This window comes from Paroedura picta, chromosome 6, assembly GCF_049243985.1.
Source record: "Paroedura picta isolate Pp20150507F chromosome 6, Ppicta_v3.0, whole genome shotgun sequence".
NCBI lineage: Eukaryota > Metazoa > Chordata > Lepidosauria > Squamata > Gekkonidae > Paroedura > Paroedura picta.
The window spans coordinates 75,111,420-75,124,095 of record NC_135374.1 but is presented as its reverse complement, the minus strand read 5'-3'; the positions used below and the strand labels follow the sequence as shown (position 1 = coordinate 75,124,095).

The window sequence follows — 12,676 nt, the reverse complement described above, 5'->3', positions numbered from 1 at the left end:
GCATTTGAAACAGATCTTTGGATCCTGACCTTTTTAGTTTCACATGGTTTTAGAAACTGTCTCAGAGATCCAAGAAGCTGAGATGAGTTTCATTTGATCCCTTAAATTAACAAGCATGTGTCACTTCCATCACAGAGGTCTCATATTAGCTCAGCCTTCATGTGGACAGCTTGAAGTGCTTCAGATCTTGCACAAATGTAACTTCTTGCATGAAAAATCCTAGTATTCTGTGACAAACTGTACTCTCCATCCACTATACACAGTGGGAAAATACACACTGCTCCACATGTTCCACCACAAGGTGGCAGCCACTGTAAAGGAAGGAAGCTATTATGCACACCCCATAGTCCAGATTCAGCATCTGTTTTAAAGTGCAGATATCCAGATCTGCAGAAGAGAACACAGCATAGTGAAATGAATTGTCTAGCAATCTTCTGGAGAAAGTAAGAGGAAAAAATAGTTGTTCCATCATAAGTGGTAAAATTACTAGTTTTCTAAATGCAATAATGATTATTATTTATTTAATTCTAAATGTAAGCTATAATATTACATTTCCTATTAGAAAAAATATTATGAATAAGAGCCATACCAGTAGCTTGTGTGACTGAACTTAATGGCATCATAAAATGAATAACCACCCATTTATAAAAGTATACTATGTTATAAATACTACTTGCTTCTTTCTAAGAAATTAGAGGATCTCTTTTAAGTGTCTACACAAATCTCTAATTGGAGATTAGTCATATGTGTCCCAAGAATTTAAAAATGGATTTGGCATAACAAAGACAAACAGTATTAATCCCAATCTAAATCTATACAAGAGTTCAGCAGAATTTGTTATTGTTCTTGGCAACATTTCCTCAATAGAACTCATCACAGTGCCATAATATACTGAATTGCTATTAAAAATACTAAGACTTAAATGTTTTATTATTATTATTATTATTTAATTTCTAGACCGCCCTTCTCCCAATAGGTCTCAGGGCGGTTTACAACATAAATAGTTAAAACACAATAAAATCCCCATTAAAACCCCAATTAAAAGTTACATATAACATATCACATAACATATAGCGGCGGTGGTCACAATTCTGATCTTAGTTCAGCCTGGTGGAGAGAATAATGTTCAGAAGAGGGTGGCACCAATACAATAGATCTAACCATGATCTCGGTGTTAGAGATCTCAATATTCTTATCATTATAGCAGACTGTACTTCCTTCTCATTCTGGGGCCCTAGATCTCTGAAGATCACTTACCATTTGCCATATGGCACCTTCCATTACCTTTATTCCCTACTCTCAAACCACCCACAGTTATTTAGAACAGCGGTTCCCAACCCCCGGTCCGGAGACCAGTCCCGGTCCGTGGATCAGTCGATACCGGGAAGCAGCTCCTCCTCAACCTCCTCCTCAGCTGCTGCCTCCGGGGCTCCCCTGCCAATCTGCTGCCAGCTCACCTTTGGTGCTCTCCAGCGCCCGCCATGGCTGGGGCTCCCCCTTGGAATGGCACTGCGCAGCTGCTGCTGACAGCGCCCCCCAGCGAGTGGCTGGAAGTCAGGGGGCACCGGCGGGAAAACAAGTGGAGCAGGGGTTCAGGCAGCGGCGACCACTGCTTTGGAACACCCAAAAACATTGCAAAAAATAACATGTATGTTTCCTGGACCTCCTTCCATTTTATCAAATGTCTCATTCTCTCAGATCCTTGAAATGTTTTGTTTAATTTTTGCAGCCTCCTACAAAATTTCCCTAGCATGGTCTTGCATTTTATTTTTTTCTTCCAGTCACCTCTTACTTCTCTCTTACTTCTATATAATAAGATCTCTTACTTCTATATAATAAAAGATGATGACCTAGGTGAGGTAGGTGGGACTGAGGGAGTTCTGGAAGAACTATGACACAAGGTCACTCAACAGGCTTCATGTGGAGGAGTGGTAAATCAAACCCAGTTGTCCAGATTAGATTCCACCACTCTATCACCACACCACACTGGCTCTTGATATATATATCTATATATTGGTGGACTTTAGGAAATTCTTTTATGAATTTTCTTCTCATATCTGTAACATTTCTGACAACTATGAAAAGACCAAGACCATCTCTCTCTATATAAACCAATCATCCTTGAAGTAGACAGTCTAGGTTTAAAAAATAGAAAAGAAAAAACATGCACCATTTGTCTAATATTACCTACATCGCATTTGGTCTTCATACCTAAAACCTGACAGAAGATGCAATAGGGCAAATAGTGTGGTAAATCTTCTCCTTCTTAGGATTTATTTTCAGTCTCTCTAATGGTTTTGCTAAGAAATATGTTTCAATAGAAAATTACAGCAGCATAAGCAATTTAGCTTATCAATTTTCTGAGATTTCACTATAAAAATGGGCAGCCTTCCATGTTTGCCCAAAATAAAATCACTTTAAAATACAGACCATTGTAAAAAAAACAAAAAACAAAGAAAAGTAGACTATGCAAAACTAAAGTCATCCAACTGTGACAGAAGATACTATGCAATTCAAAACACTAGTGGTCATCATGTCAATAGACTGAATTCCATAGAAGATTTCTCTTGACAGAGAAAGTTGTGCTGTGCTGATGGAAATCTTTCTGTCAGCAGAAATATTCAACAGGATCCAAGCCAATGTGTTCTCCAGCTGCATTCCTGTTTCACATCTTTGGAACACTGCTAACAGTTTCTTTCTAGTCCATTAAGCACATACTGAAATACTCCTTTCATGTATTGGAGAGATTACATTAACCAATGGTGAATCCTTGCAAAGCAAAACAGTACAGAAACACAAAACACCTTCGAATAACAATGACTTGGTTGTATACATTGAACTAAACAAGCAAAGTAGTGGCTCTGATCACACAGCTCCTCCCAACTGTAGCAGCTCAAAACACATCCTGAAATTAACTGAGGATGGGGACCCAAGAAATAGCTTAGGACTGATTAATATTCCCCCAATACTTACACTTATAGAAATCTAGGCTTGATTCAAGCTGCCATCTGCACTATCTATCTATCCATCTATCCATCTATCATCTATCAATCACCAATGCACACATGCACACACTTGGTCAATTAATAAGTTTACATACTCAATTTAAAACAAGATTTTAACCCCCTGTGAATTTTACTACAGGTTTATAAAAATGTTTATATATTCTATTTTTATCCCTCCTTGTCCACAGCAACCAAAGTGGCTCACATCATTCTCCTCACCTCAATTTTATCCTCAGATACCCTGTATCATAGGTCCGGCTGACAGGCTGTTACTAACCAAACAAGCTTCCATGACACAGCTGGAACTCAAAGATGGGTCTCCCAAATCCTAGTATGACATTCTAACCACTATATCATTATAAATCCTGTGAAGAAAGAGGAAAAAGGGAGACAGCTGTTCACTAAGAAGAATATGGTGTATAATACTACACCATACTGGCTCCAACTTTACTGTTGGAATAGTAGATACCTTTAGTTTTCTGTTAGTGAGATATTTCAGTGCCTGAATGTGGAACCACCACACACAAAATATGGTGACTCCTAATAATACATTTCACTAAAAGCAATCTCTCTTCCCAAGGGTAACAGGCTCTGCGCTTGCAAAAGGCTTCATAAGATTCTGTGAACTCAGGCAGATTATAAGTGGGTGGGCAGAAGGGATTGTATCGATACTTGGCTGTTATGACTCTTTCTTGCATGCCTAGGGAAATGCTGATCGCCACTTTGGGGTCGGGGGGTGAATTTCCTCTAGGCCAGGCTGGCCAGGGATTCTAATTTGTGGTGGGGTCAGCATCTGGACATGGAATTGGGGTCATTATGGGTAGGTAGGTAGTTGTGAATTTCCTGCATTTTTCAGGGGGGGGGTTGGTCTAGATCAGTGGTCCCCAACCTTTTTATCACCGGGGACCGGTCAACGCTTGACAATTTTACTGAGGAGGGGGTAGTCTTTTGCTGAGGGATGTCACTGCTGCCGCCTGAGCCTCTACTCCACTTGCTTTCCCGCCGGTGCCCCTGACTTCCCACCACCCGCTGGGGGGTGCTGCCAGCAGCAGCTGCGCAGTGCCACGCTGAGGGGGAGCCCCAGCCATAGCGGCTGCTGGAGAGCACCAAAGGTTAGCCGGCGGCAGAGTGGCAGGGCAGCCCCCGAGGCTGTAGCCGGGGAGGAGGACGAGGAGCAGCCGTGGCCCGGTACCGACTGATCCACGGACTGGTACCAGTCACCAGACCGGGGGTTGGGGACCGCTGGTCTAGATGACCTGGGAGGTCCCTTCCAACTCTATAATTCTAAGCTTAAGCCTATAGGCAGGGCAGTTGTTTTACAAAGACACTATAACCTGTTTCTGAAACAATCATAAAGGTGGCTGACAAGTGATTTCAAGGTCCTGGAATCCTTGCAAAAGGCATTTTATTTCCCCTTCCCCACCATTTCCTCTCTCATCCATAAAAGCCCCCACAACCTCTCCCCTTTTCCAGCTTCGTGTAGGGGTTATGAGCAGCGGCTTCTAATATGGATTCCCCACTCCTCCACATGTTTGATTCCCCACTCCTCCACATGTAGCCAGCTGAGTAATCTTAAATTAGTCACAGTTCTCAGAGCTCTCTCAGCCTTATTTACCTCGCAGGTGTCTGTTGTGGGGAGAGGAAGAGAAAGTGATTGTAAGCCATTTTGAGACTCCTTTGGGTAGTGAAAAGTGGGATATAAAAAACAACTCTTCTTCCTGCTTCCTTCTCTCCTTCCAACATAATGCCTACCTTTTTCTGCCTCATATCTTCAGCTTTCCCCCTCCCTCATGGTAGAAAAACTTAGGAAAACAGCCTCTATTTGGGAAAAATATGGTCCAGCTGTGGGGTGCCAGCCATGGGACTAGGCCCATTTGCATTAGAGGGAACTCTCAACGATACGGGAAGCACCACACTTTCTTATGTATCCCACTCCCTACACTCTTTCTTTTTTCCTCCCTCCTGGCAACCTCCATGTCCTCTTCCCTTTCCCTGTCTCATTCTCTCCTTCCCAGCCATTCACCAATCAACCATGCATTTTGAAATGTTTTTTACATTATTCTGCCAACCTGAGAGGTCTAAAATTCCAGTCACTGTAATTATTAGTCAACTTGACTAAATAGGATCCCGCAAACAGTTGTGGAAGGCATCTCATTTCCTCCTGCCCCACTATTCCCTCTTTCCTTTCCAATTCCTTCTTTCCTTCACACCACCATCCAACCTACCTTTATCTGCCCCGCTGACCTCAGCACCCTTACAGAAGAAGCCTCTGCTTAGAAAAACTATTGGCCGGTTATATGCTGCCAGCATCTGGGACAGGGCTAGTTGCATCATACAGAAGCCACAAGGGCTTGTGGGGGGGGTTTCATTTTCCCCTCCCTCAATACATCCTCTTTCCCTTTCCTGAAAACCACACAGTTTGTCCCCTTTTCTGCTTTCTTATCTCCTTTCCACTGAACAACCAACCTTTATCTGCCCCCTCACTTCAGCTTTTTTTCCTTCCACCCCCCCCGGCCGCCTGTCTTCAGGGAAACTCTGGCCCAGTTTCCCAGTGTTAGATTAACTGAGGTCATCTGCACTGGGCAGAGCCTCCAAGAACTTGCAGGTGGCATTTCACATTGTCCTATATCCCTCAGATACTAGTAACTTCCATAACAACTTTCCCCTTCTTCCTTCTTTCCTTCACACCCACCCACCAATTCACCTTTTATCATGTCCCCATCTTATTTATTTACTTCATATATAGCCTGCCTTTCTCCCAAGTTGCCTGGTGGTTGATGCCAAGCCTGATCTCAATGAGTCCTCCCCTTCAGCGGCCAAACAAGCCCTGAAATGGTCTTGCCCCCCTCCCCTTGTGTTTTACTGACAGAAACCAACTCAACACCAAACCTGAAATGCTGTATTTGCCTTGCATTAGCCACATATACTTTTACCATTTGAGGATTTTCACTGCCCAATGTATTATTTTTTATTACAGATTATTCTTGCAAACCAAAGGCATTTTTCAGGTTTGTCAAAAAGATCCATCCACCATTATAGTCTCTGGATTAAACTGTTGTCAAACACTTTGCTATTAGAGGCAACACTTTGCTATTAGAATATACAAGTGGGGACAGCAGCTATCCCATTGCCCCCACCTTTGCTTTCTCCACTCTCCTCCTTCTTCCCCTTCCCTCTCACAATCTTTCTTCCTCCCCCCACCCCTTCTCTTACTCTCTTTCCCCATGCCTGTAACCTTCTGTCTCCTCCTGCCCCATCACTCTTCTGGCCAACTACATCACTATCACTATTAAAATATAATCTGATGATGATACCCAAAACAACAATGTAAACAACAATGTAAGAAAAACTACCATTTGGGACCATTCTTCACTGTCTCCAAACTCACAGATACTTAAAGCAGGGTTATTTTATAAGTATTACAGTACTGCTTTATGCTCTGCTTGTTGGCTGCTTACACCCACCATACAACTATCTGCCAAATCCAGGTAGGGTATCTCACATTAAGTACGTAAGTCAATTATTTACAAAAGGCCAAATTGATGCCTTGTATAAGCAAACAGGTCCTTTCCTATTAAAAAGTGAAAAACAAAACTGCTGCTTTCTAATTCCTAACTATAAAAAAACATGCTATAGAAACTGGCTGAGATTTTCTTCCCTATATTATGACATTTACCATTAAAGTAGAAAAGAGAGAACATACATTATGCTAGTAGTCAAAACAACTTTCTTTATTGTAAGAGCCTTTATTTTCAAGAATAATGCTGTGTTCTGGAACTAGTGCCTTTCCTACATAATTTAAGAACTAAATGAGCTGTCAACATACTTTTAGACTTCTGTTAAATTTTGCTGTTGTTATTGCTCTATAATGTGCATTATACTGGCTAGCGGAAGAAAGTTTAGCATCCTTTGGCAGTAGAAGCTGTGAAAATATCAGCTTTAATTCACAAGAACAGAAAACAACAATATATTATCAAGACTCTGAGAAATGCAAACAAATTAAAAAGGTGCATTTGGACAAGCACTCTTATATACCTTATTTACTTTTTATTCAAACCTTAAAAACAAGGAACACTTTAAATGCTATTTAGTAGTGTGACACATAGAAAGAGGAGCTATTAGCTGGCCTAACAAGATAAGGGACGATGTAAGACAATGTAGGGGTGCAGCTAGATTAAAGTTCAGCAGCACCTTAGAGACAAAGAAGATTTTTAATGATTTTATAGGGTAACACTCCATGAGCTGCTGTGATGGGTACCATTTTGTGAAGCTAGGTAAGGGACTTTGTTTTAACAGAGCATGTTCAAGGAGTAACAGGGGTGGGCTCTTTCCCCCTCTGAAAATAAGGCAAAGGCCAATGGTTGCAAGCAATATTGGCCTTGGCATTATTTTTATCTGTCAGTGACTGGTGTGGTCCTTATATTTTCTCAATCACCTTTCCTGAAACAATAACTAGAGAGGGTTACATTATTTAAAATATAGCACAGTAATAAGGCTAGCCAGAACCTAAACACTTTGAACTTTATAATCTGATCAAAAGTCTCCCATGATTAGTGGTCAAGAACATGATGAAGCAGGAAAAATTATTTTTCCAGCCAAATTATAATTTTCTGTGAATGTGATCTCTTCTTCCCAATGACCTGTCATACTACACAGAGATCTCCTATGAAATCAATGTGAAACAGTTTTACTGAATGAAGTAATCCTCAATGTAGTTTTCATTTCTGACTCCTTGAAAATGTACAGGCCCTGGGAAAGCTTTCAGCTTTCTGCAGGGCTGCAAAATGGAGCTCTTTCGCCAAGTTTACGGTTGAGGCCAGTGCTAAGGAATTTTATTTGAGGATTTTATTGTATTGGAGCATTATGTAACCTGCCATGACCCAGCATGCCAGAAGTGGCAATAAACAAACAAACAAACAAACACATACATACAATAGTGATATTTTTGTATGGTGATTATTGTCAATCTTTTAAATGTATATAATAAAATAAAAAATCTTACAAATGGCAATTAAGCTGCGTGAACTTAAGAACTAATTGTATTCTGATTGGTCTTATTTTTTATGCCAATAAAGGTTGTTGCTGTTGTTGTTAAATAAAAAAATCTGTCACAAAACAATCCTTTCAGTAATTATTCAACCACTAATTCCCTCTTCTCCATTTTTTTGTCTGGTCCTATGTTTTGACCTTATATCCTGATATCTCCAAATATTCTTTTTAGTACCTTCTCAAGAAGAAAATAAAAATAAGAAGGTTCTTATATGCCACTTTTCTCTACCCGAAGGAGTCTCAAAGTGGCTTTCAATTGCCTTCCCTTTTCTCTCCCTACAACAGACACCCTGTGAGGTAGGTAAGGCTGAGAGCGCCCTGATATTAGTGCTCTGTCAGAACAGCTTTATCAGTGCTGTTGCATGTGACGGAGCACAGAATCAAACCTGGTTCATCAGATTAGAAGTCCGCACTCCTAACCACTACACCAAGCTGGCTCCTGAAAACCCTGCTCACAACATCTCCAAAACAAATCTCAGGTCTCTAGATCTTATCTTTCCACCACCACTACCTGGATCTCATGCCCTATCTACTTTTCTTCACTCACAGAGCAAATGATGAAAAGTACCCAGGTTACAATAAGAAGGAGGGCTGACCAGATAAATTAAGACAAGATAACTGTCTATATAGGGCCTCATCACATGCAGTTTAATTACAGGATCAACTGCAGCAAAAAAACAAAACAACAAACGGCTATCCGATCAAGTATGGAAGTATGAAATGCATGACAAGTTCACCAACATGAACATACTAAAAATATATGACAGACAGAGAGAATGAATGGTTCATGGGATTTAGTAATGCAGAAAAACACTAGGATCCACAAGGAAAACCATCAGAACCATTAAATCAGCTTTTAGAAATATGTACTGCAAAACCAAATAAACACATGAACAAGGAGATAAGTGAGAGAATGCCAGAACTGTTAATCCACTAGCAGAAGATAACGATTGAGGGTACGAATTACCCTGCTGAGGGATTACATGGTTTTGGTACAGTGACTGAGAAAGCCCTTTCTTAGGTGACCAGCCATCTAACCGCAGAGAATGAGGGTACCCGAAGAAGGGTGCATATTGAGTGAAGAGGTAGACAGTCATTTACTAAATGTAAACTTATTTATAAAACATTTATATCTTGCCTTTTCCCATGGTTCAAGGTGGCTTACAATAGTAATTTAAAACATTGTCAGTTTTAAACCAAAAATAAAATAACAAATCCCAAATCTCTCCCCTACCACTCCTTAAAATATCCCTGCCCTGGCAAACACATAGGCCTTGCAGCATCTCCTGGGGATCTCCAAGGAAGAGGCCCCCTTACATCTTCAGGGATGTTCTGAAGATATGAATCCTGGACACTTGTCAATGCCAGATGGGCCACCCTAAGTTGCAGGCCAGCCAACAGATGGCAGCCTGACGACTGTAGTTGCTGCACAGGGACATTCGGAAGGAGATGGTCTTTCAAGTTACCAGTCTGCATAGAAAGGTGTGGGAATCTAGATATCTGTAGCATTTACACATGCAATATTTTTACCTCCCACCCGCAATCAGCCCCCCACCCCTCATAGAGATGTAGTGACATGGAAAAGTTCGTCTAGCTATTGGTCAGAAACTATAATCAGCTTCCCATATGAGCAACACCACCATCTGAGAGGTTCAAACATGAGCTTGTCAGATATCTACATACAGCGAGTTCATTTAAAAAACTGAATTAACATACAAACCATTAGTAACCTACCTCAATTATAATGCCACAAAGGAGTATATCACATGTTTTTTTCTGCAATGCTCATTCAGCTCAAAACAAAGTTTACCATACCATAAGACCCTTTCAAATAACTTTGTTTTGACTCCCACCAAACTGTGACAGTGAAAGTTGGTATAAAATAATGGAAAGCAACATTTTCAAGAATGTCTAGACTAGCCTTTTTCAACCCTTTGAATATAGAGGAGCCCCTGAAATAATTTTCAGACTTTAAGGAGCCCTGGAAGTGATGTCAGTTGGCCACAACCCCAGAAGTGACATCACTACCTGCACCCTTAAGCCCTCCTTTTGCTCTCTCTCTCCCCTTAACCTTTACTACTACTATGGCGGCTCTGCCTCATGTAGGCTTTAAAGTAGAGTACTAATGTTCAAAGCTGCCAGTTGTTCGGAAGGAACAGTCTTACATAGCTATTCTTTAGTAAAATATTCCTAGATGCAAATAAAGCATTTGGATTAAATAAATATAACCAACCCCATACTTTAAAATGAGGCGATATGGTAGACAGGAAAACCTGTATCACTTCTGTATGAACCACCTCTTGGAGTCACTGTTCTGTAGTGATTTTGGTCCTACCTAGGTGGTTTCCAGAGCATGGTGCTGGAGGGCTACTGCTAAATTAAATGCCTTGGCTTATGGAGTTCCATAAACTTCTTTCAGCAGATCCTACAAGAACAGGTCCCTAGAGGCAGTTTTGGGATGGATGGGGGTCAACAACCTAAAACTTTGTCCTAATAATATGAAATTACTACTGTTTGACCCAGAAACCGGGGCATCTCCTGTTCTGGTGGGATTGCACTCCCTCTAAATAACTTTCAGCTTGAATGTACTGCTAGACCCAAGCCTCCTGAAGAGACAGCAGCGGCCTTTCCAGGATGACAAAGATCTCACCACCATGGTGCATGCCCTGGCTAAAGCTAGATTAGATTACTGCAATGCACTGTATGTGGGACTTTTCTTGAAGAGTGTCTGGAAGCTACAGTTGGTACAGAATCCTGCTGTCAGAATGTTGACTGGAGTGGGTCTTAAGGATCATACTACTCCTGTGTTGCTTCATCTACACTGGCTCCCAGATTTGTTTGTCTTTTTGTTTATTACATTTCTATACCCTCCTCCCCTAAGGCTCAAGGCAGTTCACATAGAACGTAAACAAGAACAATACATCAAACTCAGTTATTATAATGAATGATATAATTATAATATAGAGAGAAAGTAACACTCTAACTAAGTAAACAATCTAACAGAACTATGGTTGGACAGATCTGTAGTATGGGTATAAGGGAGGGAGGTCTCGGGGCCCAGTAGATGCTGTTTAATTTCAGTCGACTTCAACCAAATGCCTGGTGGAGGAGATCCCTTTTTCAGTCCCTGTGGAACTGTTTTAGTTTTGTTAGGGCCCTGATCTCCTCTGGAAGCTCACTGTTTTTATGCCCAACTGACTTTTAAAGCCCTATATAGCTTGGGGCCAGCATACCTGAAGGATCATCTTCTCCCATATGAGCAGCTGGTGTCAGGTCCCCTCACTATCTGAGGTGAAAACAGTGGCATCCTGAGAAAGGGTCTTTTCAGTCATGGAACAAAACTTTGGAACTCCACCTCCTAGGGAGACTCATCTGTCTCTACTGTTTTCAGTCAGTAGTACAGACTCTTTTGTTTGGCATAAACCCAGTAATATTCACTGGCCCTCCTCTCTGGCTTTATTGTTTGTGTTTTTATTGAAACGCCATATATATTCCTTATTTTAAATGCTGTTTTGATGCTTGCTACCTTGAGGACCCTATTGGGTAGAAAGGTAGCATGGAAACATCTGAAATAAATAAACATTTATTTATTTATTATTTCTTGTATGGCATGTATTGTAATATACCCAGGAGATCCTAAGATTGTCTGACTATCAAGCAAGTGATGTTTGGATGTGGTTTGTCATTGCCTGCCCCTCCATTACAACCCTGGTTTTCCATGGAGGTTGCCCTTCCAAGCACTAATCAGGGCCAACCCTGCTTAGCTTGCAAGATCTGACAGGATCAGGCTTGCATGGGCTATCCAGGTTGGATTTGACACAGCTCCTGAACAGCTGTATTTATTCCAATTAAAGGGTTTTCTAATACAGAAAGATATGTATTTTGTCTCATTTTATCCATGTAAACACTACCATCAATTCACATTTCTTTTTAAAGGGCTTTACTGGAATTTGCATTTAAATGTGTATTACCTTTTTTGGAGGTTCTAATAATTGTCTCAGACAACAGAAAAGGGCTTCCATTGGAAACTTCATGTATAGACTTTTCTGATGCTTTGCTGGCAAGATTTTCTTTTTTCACATCTTTTTTTATTTCCTGTACGAGAAACAGAAACGAAGAGAGGAGGATGAGCTGTTTAGAAAACACATTCATGCCTTACAGTTCTCAGTATTTATGTTAACTGCTCTGACCTTTAGTCTTAATAAGCAGATCAAAGAAAATTATTGTGCAACCAACACCAAGTCTCAATTATGCAACCAGCTAACCTGCCCCCCCATCATTAGACAGCATTTCTACAAGAAAATTGCTTTAATTCTTTACTGCACTGATCTCAGGAAGTAGAAATTTCTAATTTCTAACACTTATATTTGTGGATGTTCTTGGCAAAAGAAAGAGGAGACTGAAGAATGCTAAATTCTACAAAGTATTTAGCTAAATGCAGCAAGTGGGAGAAAAGGGTGAAAAATAAAATGGAACTCTACTAATCCTTCACTGACTCTCCTTTTTTATCACAGATAATGAAGTTTGTTTGTCCAAGTTGATATAAACTGTCATGCATAGATTGTTGGTTTAAACAAATCTGAATGGATGGATTTGGAACACGAGATATAAATCATGTGAAT

General features: G+C 40.7%; 1 protein-coding gene across 10 annotated transcripts in view; it reads right to left on the bottom strand.

The window, feature by feature from the left end:
* SH3KBP1 (SH3 domain containing kinase binding protein 1) overlaps positions 1-12,676 on the bottom strand; it is a 165,341-nt gene that overhangs the window by 86,826 nt on the left and 65,839 nt on the right. For all 10 annotated transcript variants that reach the window (XM_077343098.1, XM_077343105.1, XM_077343097.1 and 7 more), the window contains one exon: positions 12,026-12,149. In XM_077343098.1, coding sequence (XP_077199213.1) covers positions 12,026-12,149 — 124 coding nt within the window. The remainder of the gene's footprint in view (positions 1-12,025; positions 12,150-12,676) is intronic.